Here is a 22,402-nt window from a genome sequence, read left to right as displayed (position 1 = left end):
TTCATGAACTGACAGGATGGCCACCAGCAAAGGGAGTGCGGTGGAGGATATGAGCAAACAGGTCAGCAGGGGCCAGATTACTGATGTCCTATAGAAAGAGAGGACAAGCCACATTTCTGTACTTTTAAGTTTTCTAGTAGCCATAGTAAAAAAGTTAAAATAGATGAGTTTTATTTTCAATGTATTTTATGTAACCCAAAACACCTAAGATAGTATCTTCTCAACATTTGAATATAAAACATTAATAAGACTATATGTGTATGCATATACATATATATATACACACACACACATATATATACACCCTACAATTCTGAGATGTGGTCTGCATTTTACATCTAGAGCACATCTCAGTTTGGACTGGCCACATTTCAAGTATTCAATAGCCCCGTGTGGCTACCATGTTGGCCGGCACAGAGCTAGCTCATGCCCGTCAGGCCTGATGACAGTGGAGGTTGGTTGGGAGGGGCAGGACATGTGAGATTCATCTCTACTGCTACCAGCATCAAGCCTGGCACACAGTACATGCTTGGTGAATGTTTGCTACCCAGAATGACAGAAGAACTGCAGAGAGATGCCAGGTTCTATAAGTACAGAAGCACCACTGAGACCACGCAGGTACCTGCTTTAGGAAACCGGGTCTATTTTGGGTCTGGACATTGGAGTCTGCCTACGGGGTCTCCGACTGGGGAGGCCACCCGGGGCCACCTCTCCTGTGGCTAGGGCACTTGGCACAGCTGCTCCCTTAATTCAGAAAGATCACACTGCACCACATGCCAAGAGTGGGAGGGAGGGAGCCCATTAGCATTCATTGTACACAGCTTTTCATTTGGAAAAGCACCTCAAATGCGCCGATCCACATTGCTTTGCTTCATTTTTCAACATTCATGAGTGTAACTGCATTTATTTTTCTTGTCAAGACTGCAAAACAAGTGATAATTTACTGTATTACAGCCCATATCGGCTGGGGGGTTTACAGCCACAACAGTTCTAATCCGCCCTCAGATGGGCTGGGTTGGGTAAGCAGGGGGTGGTCTTTTGATCTGAGAAAGCTCCATTTCTTTGCAACAGGAAGCTTAGGCCCAGCTGCATCAAGGTCCCAATAATAGTGGCACCAACCAACCCATACAGAGATGCTGAGCTCGCAAGGCATGTTCACTTCGACTATCTTGACTGCTTTGTACAGTAACAGGGTGAGGCAGACATGTACTCCCATTCCCATTTCAGAGGAGGAGAGACTGAGATTCAGAGAGGTTCTCAATCATACATGGTGACAGGTTGGTGAAGAGAAGAAGTGAGGCTCAAACCTGGATGCATGGGATAGGACACCCATGGTGCCACGTAACAGTGCCTGAGCTCTGGCAAAGCCTGAAACCCTAGTTATGTTGGCAGAAATGAAGTAGGCATGATCTTAAAGTTGTGCAAATCTGACGTGCCCACAGCAGCTGTGACCACCAAAGAGCTACTTCCTTGCAGAATGCTGACTTTCAGGGTTCACACCCCCCGCTGAAGGGTCCACCCCAGTACGCCACAGTTTGTGATTATCTAGACGTGAGAGTGGGAAAGCACAGTCTACCCTTGTGTCTGGGGATCACTCTCTGTGGATGTTTTCTTCCCCTTGAAAACAGAAGCTGAGCCCACAGTGATGCTCAGATTTCAGGTCACAAATGCTCATGAATTAATGAGTAATTTTATAACCGATCAACAGAACCCAGCCCTAAAAGCTTACAGATTTGTTAAATTCACTTCCTAAATAAGATGAAAGTAGTAGATGGGTCAGTGATGGCAAGACCCTCATCTCGTCTTCCAGGCTCAGCTCTTCTCATTTCTCTTTCCTAGTTTGTTAAATATAACAAACTAGGAAAGAGAAATGAGAAGAGCTGGTTATGCCCTAAGGTGTCTGAGTGGCGTAGGTGAAGACGATGTAAAACCTAGATCACAGTCACAGGTGATTGCTTTGGCATGGCGTGGCATCTCCTGGGGTTCAGCCCACCTCCCCAGCTCCCTGTGAGGCAGGGAAGAGGGGCTAGGGAGGAACTGCTGAGTCAGAAGAATCGGGAGCTGAAGTGGATTCAGGAAGTGGGTCCAGCCACCTGGCCAAGGTGCTCTAGTCTGCAGGGGATGCCTCCCCTCTGCCCTGTTCCTGCCCCTTTCCTACAGGGTCAGGCCCCCTTCCCAAGGGGTCTGGCTCTCTTGACACTGGCAAATGAGACCCTTCGTGTGGGCTCTCCCATCTCAGGCCAGGGTAAAATGGCCAGGCCCAGCCATTCAAGGACCAGGAAAGCACATTGGACAAGGGACCTCTGACAGCCACCCTTAGTATAAAGGGCCTAAGGATTTCAAAGACCAGTGTCACAGCACACACGCACACACAGAGCTCAGGCCTGATAAGGTCTCAGCTGTTCCTTCAGTAGAGACAGGCTAACACACCCCCATGGGAAGCCCCAGCTGAGACAGAACAGGAAGGAGGCATGGGGGGGCACAGAGGGGACTTACCACGTGCCCATGCACCAAGCATTTGTTCCGTGTTGTCACATTACCTCGTTTCATCTCAATACCCTCCAATCACATTACCTTCACTTTATAGGTTAAAGAAAACCCAGAGCCATAAAGAAACTAAACAGTTTTGCTTAAGGTCCTCCCCGAATGTCCCTCTGGCTGTACTGCCTATGAACTTTGTGTACGTTTCTAGTAGCCTTTCTGAACATCAACTATTCAGAGAATCAAGGACAGAGGTTATTTAAGTTTCATTTCCAACACAGGAAAGCAGTCTTTCAATTCAAGCAAATAACCTTTCTGTTATTATTTTCCATATTGCAAAGCCTAAACATTTAGTACGAAGTCTTAAAAATCAGGCTTGTAAAGACGACATTTTGCTTGAAATGGTCAAAATTAGATAATTGTTTCATTCGTCATGAGTGTTGAATGTACTTTCTCTTCTAATTGCTGCCAATACCCAGCAAAAAAAAAAAATGAAGTTAATTTTTCAAAGGTTGGAACTACACTAGGGATGGCCCATGAGTTTGCCATGCTCCATCTGCCCTGGCCAGCCCCCCTTAACCCAGTCCCACCTCACTCCCACGTACGCTTTAGATTTTCCTTGTTCTTGTTTCTTGAGGTCCCTGGTTGCAGTAAAAGAACAAATTGTGCAGCAGCAGAACTGCCTCATAGAACCTTTGTGCTGAGTTAGAACTGGGGGTGGGGGGGTGAAACTTACTCAGGGCCCTTCACCGTATGCATAAGGCTACTGGGGACCAGAGAGGGTAAGCAACTTGCTCCAGGCCACACAGCTAGTCAGCAACACAGCAGGCCCAGAACCCAGGCCTCCTGAAACCACACGGCACAGTGCTCTGAACCAAAAGTCTGTGTTTCAGCCATCCCTAATTTTCTGTTTCCTTTAATCCTGTTTCCAAGTAGCTTAACATTTCAATCGTCTGCAAACTCATTGACTCAATATTAATTGAGGACATACTGGGCCAGTTCTAGGGCCTGAGGACACAAAGCTATGAACAGGAAAGTTGATTCCTGCCCTGATGGAGCTTATATTTGAGGAAGAGGGGTGTTAAATGAAAAATTACATATAGTGCCTGTGCTTTAAGCTCTCTGGTGCGTGGCCTGGGGCCGCTTCTGGAGGTGCAAAGGGAATTCTGAGACCTGGGTGGTCCCCCAGGCAAAGGAAAGAATATGGGAATGATGCAAAGGACAGAAAAATAAAGCAGGTAAAGCTGGAGGCTTCAGGAAGGGAAGCCATAGCACCTGGAAAAAAGGGGCGCCCCTGGGGTCCCAAGCCCGGACAGGCTCCACGTCCTCAGGCTCCTGGTGCTCTGCCCATCCCCCACAGTGTGGGAACTGCCAGTTCTGCGGTCTGCCTTCCACTCCTCTCAGCCCTGGGGAATCCTAACCCCAGTCCAGAGGTTACCAAGCCAGCCCCAGATCAGACGGCTGGTCACTGATGGAACTAGCATTCCAACTCGGATCAGCGTGATTTCTAAGTTTATGTTCCATTCACTTCCTCCACGTGAAAAGAGCGCAAAGGTCCTTCCTCACTTAGGACTCACTGTACTGGAAACTGTGTCTTGGTGTTTTGCATCATTCCCACCCTTGTAAGCTCTTCTGTCACCAGCAAAGCCCATTAGCAATTCCCAGGAAATAAAAACAGAATCTGGGTAATAAAATAAAGTCTAACCTTTTTTGGTTTCTTTTCCTTTGCGCTCAGTCCAGTTTCACTTGCTCACAGGCGGGTGCCGGCAGAGGCCTCGCACCAGGCACTTCGGACCAGAGTCCCCAGTGCGAAAAGGCTGCACCCAGAACACCACCTCGGTGGGCGGTGCGTGCAGAAGCACTGCGCACGCACAACACTGCACTTCAAGGCGGTGACGGCGGCCCGCGTGCAAAGCGCCACGCACGACACTTCAGTTCAAGATGGCGGCAGTGGGCCGTGCGCAGAGGTGCTGCGCACGACACTGCAATTCAAGACGGCAGCGGCAGGCCGTGAGCTGCACCTGGATCTCAAGCCGTGACCAGCACGGCTGCACCTGAGCCTCCAGAACTCCACGCCCTCCCCACTGACAAGAAGCCTATAAAGCAGCGCCACCACTGGCCTTCTGGGGAAACCATGTGCGCTAGAGCATGAGCTCAACACTTCTCCGTTCTTTGATCAAAGAAAAAAACTTTCCCCTGCTTCTGAATGAACTCAGTCTCGTTCTACCGGCTCCAATGACACTAGGTAGAAGGACCCTTGTTGGGGCCCAACTCAAAAGGGTCAGTAACACGTTCATGCATCACGGGGGATGGAAGCCTAGAAACTACATCTTCCTGTTAATTGTGGTAAAAACATTTCAATTTCAGCATCTTAATCATTTTTAAGTGTACAGTTCAGGAGTGTTAACTACATGCACATCGTGGTACAACAGACCTCCAGAACTTTTTCGTCTTGCAAACCTGAAACTCTGTACCCACGGAACAAAACTCCCCACTTCCCCTTCCCTGGCTTATTTCACTTAGGAGAATGGCCTCAAGGTTCACCTATGTTGTAGCATGTAGCAAGATTTCCTTCTTTTTTTAAGGCTGAATAATATTCCCCTGTATGTCTAGAGGATGTTTTCCTTATCCATTCATCCGGTGATGGACATCTGAGTTGCTTCCACTTCTTGGCTACTAGGAATAATGCTGCAATGAGCATAAATGTGCAAATACCACATCAAGATCCTGCTTTCTGTCCTTTTGGATATATACTCAGAGGTGGGATTGCAGGATCATGTAGTAATATATTTTTAATTTTTAATGGAAACTTCATACCGTCCCATCCACAGTGCACAAGTGTTCCAATTTCTCCAAATTCTCACCAACACTTGTTATTTTTTGTTCTTTTAAATATAATTGTCAATCTTATTACTAATTTGGCCATCCTAATGCATGTGAGGTGACATCTCATTGTGGTTTTCATTTGCATTACTCTAATGATTAGTGATGTTGGACATCTTTTCATATGTCTGTTGGCCATCTATATCTTTGCAGAAGTGTCTATTCAAGTCCTTTGCCCATTTTTCAACCGTTATTTGTGTTTTTTTTTACTGTTGGGTTGTAAGAGTTCTTCATCTATTCTGGATATTAGCCTTTCAGTACACATAAGATTTGTAAATATTTTCTCCCATCCATAGGTCATCTTTTCACTCTGTTGGTTGTTTCCTTTGATTCACAGACGTTTTTAAGTTTGATGTAGTCCCAGTTGTCTATTTTTCCTTTTGTTATCTCTGCTTTTGGTGTTATATCCAAAACTCATTGCCAAGCCCAATGTTATGAAGCTTTCCTCTTATGTTTTCTTCTAGGAGTTTCATTGTTTCAGTCTTACATTTAGGTATTTAATCCATTTCAAGTTAATTTTTGAGTATGGTATGGTAAAAGATAAAAGACCAACTTCATTCTCTGGCATGCCGATATCTAGTTTTCCCAGCACAATCTGTTGACAATACTGTCCTTTCTCAATTGTGTGGTCTTGGCACCTTCTTGTTGAAGATCATTTGACCATATATGTGAGGGTTTCCCAAGGTTTTATGAGACTATCTGGAGGTCTTATAATACCCAATATTAAACACCTTCCTGATTGAAATACCTATGGTGGTTTCTATTTTCCCACTTAAACCCCAACTAATAGACTCATCATGCTTATATGTTTTAGCAGCTATAGTTTAGAAGCCTCTTTCCACCTATAAATCTGTTTTAACCTTGGAAACTCTCAAGAGTTAACAAAGGGCATAGGATACTTTTCCTTGTCTGTAGCTTTTACAAGTTGCTTTACTGATAACAAGTAATGATCTAAATTCTGAAAAAGTGCAACTTGAGTTTCTTAATGATGAACACTTAGGTAAGAAAGCAATTTTAAAAGAATTGCAAAGTTTGAGGAAAGATTTAAAAACACTTTGTTTGAATAACTGTTGCTTTCCAAAGCTGAAGTGTAATGTGACAGCACAGAGCAAGGGGAAGACTAGATGGATTAAGAAGGGAGTGGGGGAGGAATAGGAGGTCATTTTTTAGAAAACAAAAAGGAAATTTCTGTCAATGACCAATGTCTCACTAATCAGCAATTGTGGGAAAATTAAATCTGAAGATGTACCCATGATATTAAGGGGGCATGGGGTCAATCACTACAGCTCCGTGGGGCTGTCTGAGAACAGAGGAAGTACCATCAGGTCATCTGGGAGATTTATCTTCCTGGGCCCCATCTCCACACACTCATGAAGACAAATTCCATGCCCAGGAATCAGAAGCAGCTTCCATGACTGACAGATAGGCAGACTAGGGGTGGGGATTGGGGGGTGGCTAGGACCACAGGATTTTTCACAGATGTTCTATTTTGTAAACGCATCACTTAATTCCCACATTTAAAAAATGTCTCCTTTTCTTCTTGAGTCGTAAATTACAAATCAAAGAATGCTAGAGTCAGAGGAAATCGACTCCTCATTTTAGAGATGAGGTAAATAAGGCCCAGGGAGGGATGGTGCTTGGCCTGAGGTCACAGAGCATGTTAATGGTAAAGCTAGAACCAAAACTCAGGATTCCTTACTTTTAGACCAATGTCACAGAAAAGGATGCAGGAGGCACAGAGAAGAGACACTGGCCTGCTCAAAGTCTCAGGTTAGTGCAGAGCTGGAACAGGCGCTCAGAGACACCCCCCTCCCCAAGCACAGAGGGCCAGGCTAACCAAAAGGCCTATTCCCAGCCCCACCATTTCCTGGTAGGGAAATGCAAAGAAAACAAAGGAAGAACAGCACTGTAGGGGCCTGAGGGAGGCTCCAGCCTACTCCTCAGTCAGGAAACCGAGGTTCAGAGGGTCAAGTCAGCACAGCAAGGCAGGGACAAAAGTCCCATGTCAGTTTGACAAAAGGTGGCCAGTCTGGGAGACATCGGTGTGAGCCACTGGTGGGCTGCTTTGTTCAATTCCCTCTCTGTCATTTACTACCTCTGTGACTAAGGTCAAGTTACTTAATCTCTTTGTGCCTCGGTTTCCCCATCTACAAAATATGAAACAAAACTGTACCTACCATACACAAAAATAAACTCAAAATGGATTAAAGACCTAAATGTAAGGCCGGACACGATAAAACTCTTAGAGGAAAACATAGGCAAAACACTCTTTGACATAAATCACAGCAAGATCTTTTTTGATCTACGCCCTAGAGTAATGAAAATAGAAGCAAAAATAAACAAATGGGATCTAATTAAACTTAAAAGCTTTTGCACAGCAAAGGAAACCATAAAGAAAACAAAAAGACAACCCTCAGAATGGGAGAATATATTTGCAAACGAAGCAACCGACAAGGGAATAATCTCCGAAATAAACAAACAGCTCGTGCAGCTCAGTGTTAAAAAGAAACAAATAACCCAATCCAAAAATGGGTGGAAGATCTAAATACACATTTCTCCAAAGAAGACATACAGATGGCCAAAGAGCACATGAAAAGGTGCTCAACATCACTAATTATTAGAGAAATGCAAATCAAAACTACAATGAGGTATCACCTCACACCAGTCAGAATGGCCATCATCAAAAAATCTACAAACAATAAATGCTGGAGAGGATGTGGAGAAAAGGGATCCCTCCTACACTGCTGGTGGGAATGTAAACTGATACAGCCACTATGGAGAACAATATAGAGGTTCCTTAAAAAACTAAAAATAGAACTACCATATGACCCAGCAATCCCACTCCTGGGCATATACCCTGAGAAAACCATAATCCAAAAAGACACATGCACCCCAATGTTCATCGCAGCACTATTTACAATAGCCAGGACATGGAAGCAACCTAAATGCCTATCAACAGAGGAATGGATAAAGAAGATGTGGTACATATATACAATGGAATATTACTCAGCCATAAAAAGAAACAAAATTGATTTATTTGTAGTGAGGTGGATGGACCTAGAGTCTGTCATACAGAGTGAAGTAAGTCAGAAAGAGAAAAACAAATACCGTATGCTAACACATATATATGGAATCTAAAAAAAGAAAAAAAAAATGATTCTGAAGAACCTAGGGGCAGGACAGGAATAAAGACGCAGATGTAGAGAATGGACTTGAGGACACGGGGAGGGGGAAGGGTAAACTGGGACGAAGTGAGAGAGTGGCATGGACTTATATATACTACCAAATGTAAAATAGATAGCTAGTGGGAAGCAGCCGCATAGCACAGGGAAATCAGCTGGGTGCTTTGTGAGCCCCTAGAGGGGTGGGATAGGGAGGGTGGGATAGTGAGGGTGGGAGGGAGACACAAGAGGGAGGGGATATGGGGATATATGTTTATGTATAACTGATTCACTTTGTTATAAAGCAGAAACTAACACACCATTGTAAAGCAATTATACTCCAATAAAGATGTTAAAAAAAAAAAAGATGTGGTACATATATACAATGGAATATTACTCAGCCATAAAGGAACAAAATAATGCCATTTGCAGCAACATGGATGGAGCTAGAGATTGTCATACTGAATGAAGTAAGTCAGACACAGAAAGACAAATATCATATGATATCGCTTATATGTGGAATCTAAAAAAAAAGGGTACAAATGAACTTATTTACAAAACAGAAGTAGAGTCACGGATGTAGAAAACAAACTTATGGTTACCAGGGGATGGGGGGGGAGGCATAAATTGGGAGATTGGGATTGACAGATACACACTACTATATATAAAATAGATAACTAATAAGAGCCTACTGTATAGCACAGGGAACTTCACTCAGTACTCTGTAGTGGCCTATATGGGAAAAGAATCTTAAAAAAAAAAAAGTGGATATATGAATATGTATAACTGATTCACTTTGCTATATACCTGAAACTAATACAACATTGTAAATCAACTATACTCCAATGAAAAATTTTTTCATTTAAAAATTAAAAAAAAAAAAAGTGAAGCCAAATAAAAGTAAAACAAAAACTGTACCTATACTACATAGGGTTGACATGAACCATAACAGAGAAAAGACATTTAAAATGCCTGGCACGTAGTAAGTGCTTGATAAATGCTAGCTGTTATTATTATCAAAAGAGACATCCCTGTGGGTGGGAGTACAGTTGGCCCAATAAAAATCTGATAATCTAGGGCAGCACTGGACAACAGAAATATAATGTGAGCCACGTATGTAATTTTCAACTTTGGAGTAGCCACATTAAAAAAGGAAATGGATTAAGTTAATTTTAATAATTTATTTTATCTAACCCAGTATATCTAAAATATAACCGTTTCAACATGCAGTCAATATAAAAATTATAAATGAGATTTAAAATTTTTTTTCATACTAAGTCTTTGAAATCTGGTGTGTATTTTACACATAAAGGACCAAGTGCTCCTTTCAAGTGTTCAACGGCCACGGGTGGCTGGTGGCCGCTGTATTGGACACTGCAGGTCTAGGACTCTCCCAAATAGGACTTTGATGTATTACTGGGTTTTCCAGATTACTGGACCTTATTTCATGGAGTCACACAGCCATCTTATTTCACTAAATTACCCCCCAAAACCACTGTGTTTATATTAAACTATAATTTCCTTTTCTTATCAAATCTCTCATAATATATAACTACAATTCAAATTATATACTATCATATTCAAAGCATAAAGAAAGCCTGTTTCCTCATTAAAGACAAGGCAATCCATATATTCAAAAACAAGGTGTTCACTTAAAGGAGCCCCAGCCCCTAGAGCAGCTGCGCAATCAGATAAACAAACCAAGAAAACATCCCCCACTGGTCCAGGCTGGCATTACCATGACCTTCCGCTCAGGCTGGCCTGGGAGTGGCTGAGGTGGAAGCAGCAGGAGATTAAGGATGCATGAGGGGCGTCAGCTTTGCGGTCCAGTGACACGTCTCTGATGCCCGAGGCATCCGTGATGCTCCCTTCTGACAAACCACGCAGAACAACACGCAGGCTTGTTATGCCTGCGTTTAGGTGGACCCTGATGGGCTTAGTCGACTCAACCAGCCAGTAGGACAGTCAACCCTCAGTGACTAGACGTAGGGCACCGCCCCCCTCATTCTCCCAGCGAGAAGACCCCACAAAAAAGTTTTCAGGGTTTCCCTGGTGGCGCAGTGGTTAAGAATCTGCCTGCCAATGCAGGGGACACAGGTTCGTGCCCTGGTCCGGGAAGATCCCACATGCCACGGAGCAACTAAGCCCGTGTGCCACAACTACTGAGCCTGTGCTCTAGAGCCCGCGAGCCACAACTACTGAAGTCCGCACGCCTAGGGCCTGTGCTCTGCAACAAGAGAAGCCACGCAATGAGAAGCCCGCTCTCTGCAACTAGAGAAAGCCCACTTGCAGCAAACAAGACACAACACAGCCAAAAACAAAATAAATAAATTAAAAAAAAAAAAAAGTTTTCAGGCAACTTCCGTATACACAATTTCCCACAGATAAATGAATTAGTCAAATGGTATCTAAATTAGTACTATGAGATCTAAGATATGACTTCATTACACCTCCATATTTAAAATCACCTTTCATAAGATAATATATTACCTTAAAAATAGGTCGTGGTTCAGAGCCCAGACTGTGAAACCAACGGCCTGGATTCAAATCTCAGCTCCTCTTTTTACTACTAAGTTGTGGGTGACTCCTCAACATTGCGGGCCTCAGTTTCCTCATGTGTAAAACATGGGTAATCACAGTACCCAGCTCGCAGTGCCGCTGAAGTACGAAATGAGTTAAAAACACGTAAAGCCCTTAGACCACCATCCACTAAGTGGAATACACGTGTTCGTGAAAAAATAGCGGTTTATTTGTCACCAGCTCATGCCACTTCTCCACCCATGGTTCTTGCTAGCCTCATTCCCTTCTCCCTGTTACAAAACGCCCTTTTCTGCCTGACCTCCGAGACCCCTGCAGATCTCATGGTTGGGGGGGTATCCTCCACACTGCCGCAGCGGCCTCCCCCTACTGCCGCAGACTCTCCCCCCTGCTCTTGCGATAATCCTTTCAAATAAAGTCTCTCCTTACGTAAGCCTGGAGACATTTGCTAATTGGACACCTGTTATCTAAAAGTATGTGTGTTCCATAAACAACGAGTTAATGTATAGCACCGGGAACTATGTTCAATATCCTGTAATCACCTATAATGCAATAGAATCTGAAATAATATACATGTATAACTGAATCACTTTGCTCTACGCCAGAAAGTAACACAATATTGTAAATCAACTATACTTCAATTTTTTAAAAAGTATGTGTTCCTCTGTACCTGGTAAACTAAAACAACCGAAATAACACAAAATTTTGCTCCAAATAGTAGTGGTTTATTATCCATTCCCATATATTATAGAAACTTTTATTCAAACTCGTCACATGTGCCACTGACATCTGGGTTTGTCATCAGAGGAAGCACTTTTTTTTTTTAACATCTTTATTGGAGTATAATTGCTTTACAACGTTGTGCTAGTTTCTGCTGTATAACAAAGTGAATCAGCTCTACGTATACATATATCCCCATATCCCCTCCCTCTTGCGCCACCCTCCCTATCCCACCCCTCTAGGTGGTCACAAAGCACCAAGCTGATCTCCCTGTGCTATGCGGCTGCTTCCCACTAGCTATGTATTTTACATTTGGTAGTGTATATATGTCCATGCCACTCTCTCACTTCGTCCCAGCTTCCCCTTCCCCCTCCCCGTGTCCTCAAGTCCATTCTCTACATCTGCGTCTTTATTCCTGTCCTGCCCCTAGGTTCTTCAGAACCTTTTTTTTTTTTTTAAGATTCCATATATGCATGCTACCATACTGTATGTTTTTCTCTTTCTGACTTACTTCACTCTGTATGTCAGACTCTAGGTCCATCCACCTCACACCCTGAACGTGCCCGATCTCATCTGATCTTGGAAGCTAAGCAGGGTCAGGCCTGGTTAGTACTTGGATGGAAGGAAGCACTTTTTAAGTTGAATGGCATGGGTCTATATCACCTTAATTCATTTACACCATTTGGATACAATACTTTTTGAAGCCAGGGGTGATGTCACAGAAAACTGAATGTCAAGGCAAGCATCTACGTGGGTATAGAACAGATGTGTTTTCCCATTTATCTGATCACTGCAAAGATCCCTTGTGGCTTCTCCAAGCCATCCTTAGCACTCATCATTATTTGGCCATCTCCTCAAGAATAATACTAAACTCGTCTTCAATTCTCTTGCCTTTTTTTTCCTACCAATTCTGTTCATCCCTTTAAGCATCCCAAACTAGCACTGACTGGGGTCACTGCAGGCTGATGTTGTTTCCCCAATTAATTTTGTAGCTCACGGTGCAAAAGAGAGCCTCGCATAGTATGAGATGCTTTAGAAGAACTTTACTGAGAACTGTTTGGAGGCAGAGATCTTTCCTTTTACTTGAGCATTTGGGGTATATTTTGGCTTTTATCTTTTGTTCTCCCATTGCCATTTCTTGGGTGTCAGTTACATAAACCATGGTGCATGCATCCAATGGGATACCATGCAGCCCTGGACGGTGAAAGCTAGATCTGAACACAGTGGTCCGAAAAAGTGACCGATGACCCAGCTGTCTGGGAACCACGATCCTACTCGTGACCTGCATTCTAAGGAGGCACCAGAGTAAGGTGATTGCAGGAACCACAGAGCTGGAAGCCACACTTCCTACAGGCAAACCCTGGCTCCATCATAAGCTAACCATGAACTTGGGCAAGTCCTTTAAGTTTTGTGTGCCTCCAGTTCCCTAATTTGTAAAATGCAGATCATAATATCTACACTGGAGGACTGTTACAGGATTAAATAAGCTAATATATTTAAAGTGTTTAGGAGAGTACCTGCCACACAATAAGTACTATATAAATATCTCTTTCCTACCATTATTGTTACTATTACCGCATACATATATGCTCTCTGACTCCCTCCCTCCCTCCTCCTCCTCCTTTCTTTTCTCCCTTCCCCTCCCCCTCCCTGGCTCCCTCTCCCTTTCTCTCTCTCTCTCCCTCCCCCCACCCCAATACACATCAATTTGTCCATAGTGATATTTTGAGAGAACAAAGATGGGGGTGGAGAGAATTAATTTATATGTGCAAACTCGGCATTTCTTTAAGAATGAATATATAATATTTTATCATTAAAGAGGGAAAAAATGTATTGACTCAACAGTGACTAAATGGGAACATAAGAGCTTATATCTTTAAGCCAATCAATACCATCAGGAGTGATTAAGGACACTTAGGGGCCTACGTTTCCAGATCATTTTAATGTAAGCACAACATTAAAGAAACAGTAGGTCAGATTTTGGACGAGTCACATTTTTCCACTGGAGAGCCTCTTACATGGGTTACAAGTCAATCTACACATTTGTGAGAGTAGATCAGGCCCCAGAGTGAAGAAGGGGTAATCCCCAGGGTCCCTTTATTCTCCCCAAGAATCAACTCTAGATCAGAAGAGCCCTGACCAGCCAGTCGCCAGCCTCGTCAAGCTGAGAGGAGGCACTCGGGATGTGAAAGCCACAGATGCCCCATGTCCTGTGAAAATGCCAAAGAAAGAAGCAGCCTCTCCAGGTTCTCCCTCAAGTTTCAGACATCATTTCTCTCTTGACTTTCGTAATACTAATAATCCTAATGGCAATTTACTCCATATACAGACCGACTGCCCTGTTCTAAGCTCCATGCAGGGTCCAAGGAATTCAGCAATGAGAGGCGGCCCATGCTCTCAAGTGGCTCACAGCCTTAGTGAGGAATCAGAGAAAAGATGTCATAAACTCAGCCACAGAAACACAGAGCAGTCAGGGAAAGCCCCCTGGAGGAGGTGACATCCTCTATCAATAAAAAGAAGGGGAACAGGAGGTACCCTCGAGCCAGAGTCATGATGGGGTGGCCTTCAGGGTTTGTGGTTGAAAACAAGAAAAAACTATGACGATCTGTCTCAAAAATAGGAATGTTCTGGAAGACTATTGGGAAACTCATCATGAAGAGAGAGCTGGAGGATAGCTTGAAAAAGAACAGAAACTAAGGCAGTTCTGGGGGACCAAGAAACAGGCAGTTGAGCGACCTCTTTTAGGACAACCTCTTGTGGTACAGATGCCACCCCTCCACTGGACACACCTGCTACACAAGCCTCTGGCTGCTGACTCACCCTCCACCCCCAGATGATAAGTCCTGGGCAGAAGGGTCTAACTGGCTGGGTCCAGGTCACATGTCCAGCCACGCCCAGGCTGCTGGGGGTGGTAAGTATCTGGCAACTTCACATGGCAGCAAGCTCCACACTCCACCAAGATCCCACACAATGAGAGTCCCCAAATCAAGAAGCAGGGTTGGAGGCTGGACTCCCAAAACAAAAGCATGAAGGCTTCTCTCCTGTGATTATGTAGAAGGGGAAAGGTAAGAGGAGAGGGCAGGAGAGGGGGCTGAGGCTGGAGATAGATGCTGGGGTCGTATCAGGAGAATGTTCAATTATTAATAAGAGCAGGTCATTTAACAAGCATTCACTGCTACCTCCTACATCCCAGGCACTGGAGTTACGTGCAGATAAGGTGGTGCCTCAGCCTATAAGGAGAACCGAAGTAGTTCAGCGCACAGACTATGATGAGGCTGGCTTCTCTTCTGGTTGGCACTGGAGAGCCCATCCTGCTTTGTACAGCGGATGTCCACCTTGACTGGTCAGTGCTTGGACTGCGCTGACTGATTACTATTTACAACATAATTCCTGCTCATTCCCAGGTCTCCGTCCACTGTGCTAAGAGCTATAATGCAGTGCACTCAGGGGACCATCACCAGTTCCTGACTTGTGTTTAGGGCTTCAGAATTCACAAAGCGTTTTCCCAATATTGACTCATGGGCAAATTTCCAGGATTCTATGTTTGACATGTGGATGATATTCTTCTTCCAGATCTCAAAAATAAACATAACCACTCTGTGTTTGGTACACAAGGGAGTACAGAACTATAGAAAAACATATAAAGCAAATTTGATAACTTCTGTTGGAGAGGAGCACAGAGATCTATGTAAAAGAACAGTCACTGCAATGTGACTGAGGAGTCAGTGGAAGGAACTTAAACATGCAACAACGTGGTGGTTAAATAAACCATAGAACAGTCATTGGAATGGAAAACTATGAAACCTTTAGAAAGCATGCTTTTGAGGAATACATAATGCCATGGGAAAATTCTTAAAAATAGCACTAAAGAGAAAAATAGATATTTATATAAGTTCGTGTGCACATATGACTTTTGTTCTTTATAGCAATCCCTACGTGCATATTCTCTACAATGAATATGCATTATTTTTGCAATCGTAAATCATGACTGTACATAGAAATCACTTTAAAAGATGTTTAGCTGATGGCAGCACCACGTATACAATATATATTTCTCTATCCTGGGGGTTGAAGGCTGGTTCCTCTTTCATATATAATTTATCTCTCTCTGGGGCTTGGTTTTCTCAAAAATAAAGAGGAGACAATATCTCTGAACTTATGGGATGGTGGCACATTAGATGAAATGTGTAGGAAAATGCCTAACCCCATTCTTGGTTAGAGTGATCACACAGTAAATGCCAGTTCTCTTAAAAGAAAGCAAAAGCTCCAGTACTGACAGCACACTGGTGTGAGTTCTAATGTAGAAAAGGTGATGGGGTCAGGGTACTGATGTGTAATTGACCCAGGAATAGTTTCCCAGGGCTGCCATAACAAATTACCACAAACTGGGTGGCTTAAGACAACAGAAACTTGTTCTTTCACAGTTCTGGAGTCCAGGAGTCTGAAACCAAGGTGTTGGCAGGGAATTACACCCCCCAAAGGCTCTAGGAAGAATCCTTCCTTGCCTCTTCTGGTTTCTGGTGTCTGCTGGCAATCCTTGGCTTTTCTTAGCATGTAAATGCATCGCTCCAATCTCTGCCTCTGGCTTCACATGGTTCTTTTCCCCCGTGTGTCTGTGTGTCGCTTCTCCGCCACCAGTAACACCCTATGAGGGCTCAGGACAACCAGCCTGACCTCATCTTTGCTTGATTATATCAGCAAAGACCCTATTTCCAAATACAATCATATTCACAGGTGTCAGGGACTAGGACCTTCACTTACCTCTTTGCAGGACAAAATTCAACCCATAACAGACCCCAACCTTCTCTCTATAAAATATCAGCAGTTAGAGCAAAACAGAAACACACTGCCCAGGGGCCAGTGGCATGAAGGAAAAGCCAGTACCGTTCTGGATCTGTGCCTGCTTCCATGGCAGGCTGATTGGTGGAAATATTCCTGTCTGTACATGTATATGTTTACTCTGGATTTTTCCCAACACCTGCCCTTTCCAATCAGGTGACTAACTGGCCTCTTTGTATTTCTCTGCTCTAGAGATTTGTACAGGATGGAGAGAAGAAGCTGCTTGAAGTCAAGGGTTCCTTCTTCCTTTCTTTGTTTTTTTGTTTTTTTTTTAAGGTCTAAACTTACTAAACAGATTATACTGTGAGTCCAAGAAGGGCTGGCCTAAGATGGGTGTGGTTTTGAGGGCTAGGAAGGAGAGGGGAGAAGTTCCTACACTGGGAAGAGGAAAGGGATGGATCTGTTTGTCCCAAACTGCTGGATGACAGTACTCGTGGAGGGCACAGACCCCAAAAGGGATGCTGGGTGATGCACCTGGGCTGGCTCAACTCAGGAGAAGGGCTCCAAGCCTGGGGAAGAAGAAGCAGAATTACTAGACCCAAAGGGACCATAAGGAATGTGACAGCGGGCTTCTCAGAGGAAATCACAATGACCTGCTTAAGTCCCAGGACGTTTGTAAACCCCTAGGGAAAGGGGAGGCCCAATAAAGACTACAATGTAATGGCCCACTCCCTGGAGGCTCAGGGTTGATGTAAATACCTCATTTCTTGTGCACTTGGGTTTGCAGCTTGAGGTTCAGTCTGACACTTAATGTCCGACAAGCATCAGAAGGAAAAATAGAAGTAAACCTCCCAGCCCCGCTTCCTCTGGCTTCAATCCCTCTAAAAGAACACTTACAGCACTTGCATCTCCCCTCAGCACCCCCAGAGACCCTCCTACTGGGCCCTGGGCTGGACCTCAGGGTGGACATGTGGACACTCATGCCAAGGTTGGAGAAGGCAGAGCTGAGAACCACTGGCAGCTCCAGTTAGTTCCCTGGGCAAGATGGAGGCTTAGAGAGAGGGTCTGTGGGTGCAGTAACCCCCATCCTCTGTAACAGCCCCAGTAAAGATGCAGGTAGGGGCAAAACCAGGGCTGAAGCCTGGAATGTTAGCCTGAGGGCTTTTCCCATGGAGAGGGATGAGGAAAAAGAGTGGGATGAGGGGCTGTGTCTAGCACTGAATTAGCAGAGTCAAGATGGAGAGGTGTTCTCCCTCGGGGTAGCATGTATCCTGGGTATGAAAAAGGGGCAAGGTTCCAAGGTGGACTTAGACTTAACAGTCCCAGAGACTGTAAGAGCCAGGAAAGAACTTAAGGGAACCAACACTGACGAAGCCCTACTATGTGCAGACACGTCATACTCACACAGGCATCAGCCCATTTAACTCTCACACTGGTTCCCACGTTAACAATGAAGAAACTGAGGCAGAGGGATTAAGGCCCAGGGTCAGTCGTCTATGGCACAGGATTGGAATAAGCTGGCCTGTAACAAGTCGATGATGAGGACTTGGAAAGTGAAGAACAGGACGCTATGAGTGAGAACATGGAGGGAGTCTTTCATTAGATGGAACAGTGAGGGACATCTCCCTGAGAACGAGTGATGCTGAGACCTGACAAAACCAGGCAACTGAAGAGTAGAGAAAATGACTGCAGCGAGAGGGTATGGCACGTGCAAAGGTCCTGATCCAGGAAAGACTCGGACATGCCCAGGGAACTGAAACATGACCAGTGGGTCTGGAACATTTTGAGAGAGAAGAAAAGGGGCTCAGAGAAGACACTAGATCATGCAGGACCTTGCAGGCCGTGGCGAGGAGTTTAGGGTTCATCGTTTGGGCCAGGGGAAGTGCCCAAGGGGCAAAGGCTGACTGACCCAGAGCCTAGCACTGAGCCTGACACATGGAAGGGGCTCAGTAAAAGGTTGTGGGACATATGAATACATAGAGCCACACTAGATTTCCAAAAGGATGGAAACTGCTGGCATTACATAAGGAAGAGGAAGATTTCAGCCTTTGCCCATGAGAAGAACAAACAATTTCACCTAATCCAAATTCACTTTCATGGCTCTTTACCTAAGAAGCACACAGAGCTGCTGAAATCCACAGGTGCATCATGACAGAATAATTTCAGTAATCATCATCAAATGCCTCTATTTAAAAAAGCTCAGAAGATTGTATTAGTACACTCCAATATTTATGAAATGCCACTGTGCCATAATAAGGGTCTGAGAAAATTAAGATTAGGAGCAAGGGTTGCTCTTTGCAAGAGCGAAAGTGGCATGGTGGGAAAAGTAGCAATGTCACGTGGCTGCCGGGAACCCTGGTTTTCTGATCCGTAAAATGGAAGGATGGTAGCAAAGATTTTAAATGTGCTATAATAAAGGGCCCAAAGGCATTTAATAATGTTTATCAGACATTTCTTCATTCAAGAAACACTTGATAAAGACTATTTGCCCATTCATCCATGCATCTATCCAACAAAATGGTATTCCGTATATACTGCGTATGACGCACTGAATGAAGCACTGAAGATAGGCCAGGAACAAGACTGTCGTGGTCCTTGTTCCCATGGAACTTCTCATCCGGCGATACAATGTACACTGAACAAGTAACATCAGTGATGCATGTTCCTGAGGAAAAGAGCAGGGTGCAATGGGGGACACTTACAGAAAGAGCTGAGCCAGACTGGAGCATCTGGGCAGCACCGGCCTAAGGCAGAGATGCAAGAGCGGAGACACGAAGGGGAAGTACAAGAGAACAGGCTGGAGGCGAAGGTGCTACGGAGAGTGCCAATCTCACGTGAGTTCCTGAGGCGGGAAAGGGTCTGGAGCATTCTGGCAACTGACAAAAGCCAGTGTGAAGTGAACACGGGGGGAACTGGGATGTGGGGGGCTGGACCCCTCGGAGGCTACAGCAGGGCATTGGTCTCCTCTCTCAGAGCAAGAGGAAAGCCTCCAAAAGATTCTAGGCAGACGCTGGGTGGGGGCAATGAAAGGGAGAGATAACGTGAACGGGCCTACATTCTAGAACAATCTCTGGCTTCTGTGCAGAGAGTGGGTTAAAGTCAGAAGAGGAAACCGAGAAGTCTGTGTGAAAGTCTTCCAGTGACCTAGGCGAGAGGAGATGGTGCGTGGCACCAGGGCAGCGGCGGCAGAGACAGAGAGATGTGAGCAGACCTGTGATGGGCTCAGCAGGTAAAGGGGCAGGACGGAGTGACTGACAAGGAGAGGGGAAAGGAGAGAGGTCAGAGAGGAGTGTGACCCCTGGGTTTCTGAATCAGCACCAGAGTGAGGAAGTGGCCTTTTGAGACGAGGAGCACTAGAGCGTGAGTAGATGGAGATGAAGCAAGAATTCAGCTTGGGAGGGCTTCCCTGGTGGTGCAGTGGTTGAGAATCTGCCTGCCCATGCAGGGAACACGGCTTCAAGCCCTGGTCTGGGAAGATCCCACATGCCGTGGAGCAACTAGGCCCGTGAGCCACAATTACTGAGCCTGCGCGTCTGGAGCCTGTGCTCCGCAACAAGAGAGGCCACGACAGTGAGAGGCCCGCGCACTGCAATGAAGAGTGGCCCCCGCTTGCCGCAACTAGAGAAAGCCCTCGCACAGAAACGAAGAGCCAACACAGCCAAAAATAAATAAACAAACAAACAAACAAACAAACAAACCCAAAGTTTAAAAAAAATAAAAAAGAATTCAGTTTGGGAGATGTTGAGTTTGGAGAGTCTGCATGACCCCACAGGGCATCCAGTGGGCTAAAGATGAGCCGAAAGAGCCTATGTGTGCATGCAAATACACACACACGACACACACACGCACACACATGCACTGTAAGATCTGAATTTATTTGGCCGACATCAGAGCTGGCCACACAGAGCACAGCAGATGCGGTAGGCAGCCTTCAGCAGAGGTGCACTGCACGCCTGGGGTTTCCAATGGAAAAAGTGATTCTATCACGTAAACCAAGACATTTTTGAGAGTAAAGTCAGCATTTTTTAAAAACTATGACGGGACAACAGGCACAGAGGCTGTCCCACGGTCACCTTACTAACGGGCACGTGTAGCTGTTGATGACTCTGCTCACTCACGTCAAGCAAGATCCTACCAGATCTGAAAAGCTCCATTTTGTACCATGTCACAGCTTTATGATACCTGGGGCTTGTGTCTATACGCGGGAGAAACGTACACAAACAACTGAGGCCCTTAATAGGAACTAGATAGAGCCATCCAGTAGCCTCCTGCTTTGGGGCCAAACTCAGAGTCAATAAGGTCACACAGGCCACACCCTCACCTAGACATCTCTGAGCATCTCTCTCCAGCTTAATGACATCCTGGCAAAGCTGTGTCTCAGAGCAGCTGGGAGGACAAGGCATCTGGGCAGTGGGCTGTGTACACAAGTTCATAAGAGATGTCTGACGGCAACTGAAGTCATGGGGAGAGTTGAGGCCATCCGTGGTGTGATGGTTAATTTTGTGTGTCAACTTGACTGGGCTAAGGGATGCCCAAATAGCTGGTACGGCATTATTTCTGGCTGTGTCTATGAGGGTGTTTCCAGACTTGATTAGCATTTGAATTGGAGAACTGAATAAAGCAAACGGTGTTCCCCAATGTGGGTGGGCGTCATCCAATCCTCTGAAAGCCCAAATAGAACAAAAGGGCACCCCCTCCAGGTGTATCTCCCCTAGAATACACTGGCTATGACTCTCATAGGCCTACGTCACACAGGTATTCATCAGGAATGTATATTAGGCCTTCAGCCCCACTGGTGAAGGATAAACTTGGCATTCAGGATGTCGGGACAACAACTTTATGAGTAATATTTGGACTGTAGTGGTTCCCCTGCATATATACAAGCTATGTCTGTGTGGCCCAGAAGGAAAAAACAATGACCTCAAATTCTTGAGAAGCTTTCTTCCCCCAAAATCCCACTACTATCAGGCTCCCAGAGAAAACTCAGTGATGCCCCACTGGTAGCTAAACCTTAGAATCTCAAAGCTAAAAGAAATCCTAAAATTTCCTGAATCCAGATGACATATGACTTCTCCCATACGCTTAAGAATTCACTCAGCCTTGGTTTGCATACCTCTGGGGATAGGGAACTTATTACCAACAAAGTTATCTACTGCCCTCTCCGACAGCTTGATCCAGAAGAAAGTTCTTCCCCATGAGTCATCACAAAAGCTACCACCCCCAACAGAGCCTCAGACACACTTGGCCACGTACCTGTAGGCACCGCTGGGTCCAGCATTGGTTTCTCCCACGTGTTAATCTGCTCCCAGGTAAACCCATTGGTCCCCAGGGCCACGCTGTAACCACAGTTGCTGTAGTGGTCATCAAAGGAACAGCCACCTGCAGACAAAAGAGACGTGAGTAAATATACCCTTGTGTCTGGGGCTTGGTTCGTTACCCCCGTCTCATCAGCTCTTCATTTACAGCTTTGAATTTTAAACTCTGGAGGAGATTTTTTTTTTAAGGCAAGCAAATTGGATTTTTATATTTGCTTTGGTGCTCTCAGAAAAGACATTGGCATCTGCAGGCCCCCTATTTAAAAAAGTTAATAAGGCTAGTTACATTGATTTCAATCTTCCTTCCTGAGAAAGTAAACAGCAATGTCTCATTCTAAGCAGGAAAAATGAATGCCAGGGCATGCCTCTGTAATTGCTTCCTCCAACACGGAGAGATGCTGCAAGGCAGCAGAGCAAGCACTAGCTTCAGAGTCTTGCACAACTAGACACAAATCTCAGCTTTGCAAAGCTGGGTCAGCTTGGACCAGATGCTCTGCCATCTGTGTCTCAGTTTCCTCACCTGGA

The 22,402-nt window shown here is 45.0% G+C and overlaps 1 protein-coding gene across 15 annotated transcripts in view; it reads right to left on the bottom strand.

Moving 5' to 3' along the window:
- Positions 1-22,402, bottom strand: part of PTPRT (protein tyrosine phosphatase receptor type T) — a 1,093,164-nt gene that overhangs the window by 765,540 nt on the left and 305,222 nt on the right. For all 15 annotated transcript variants that reach the window (XM_082430071.1, XM_082430082.1, XM_082430079.1 and 12 more), the window contains exon 2: positions 21,816-21,941. In XM_082430071.1, coding sequence (XP_082286197.1) covers positions 21,816-21,941 — 126 coding nt within the window. The remainder of the gene's footprint in view (positions 1-21,815; positions 21,942-22,402) is intronic.

This window comes from Balaenoptera physalus (genome assembly GCF_965194825.1).
Source record: "Balaenoptera physalus genome assembly, chromosome: 16".
NCBI lineage: Eukaryota > Metazoa > Chordata > Mammalia > Artiodactyla > Balaenopteridae > Balaenoptera > Balaenoptera physalus.
Note: the sequence above shows the minus strand (reverse complement) of the source record. Positions and strands in the feature narration are given on the sequence as shown.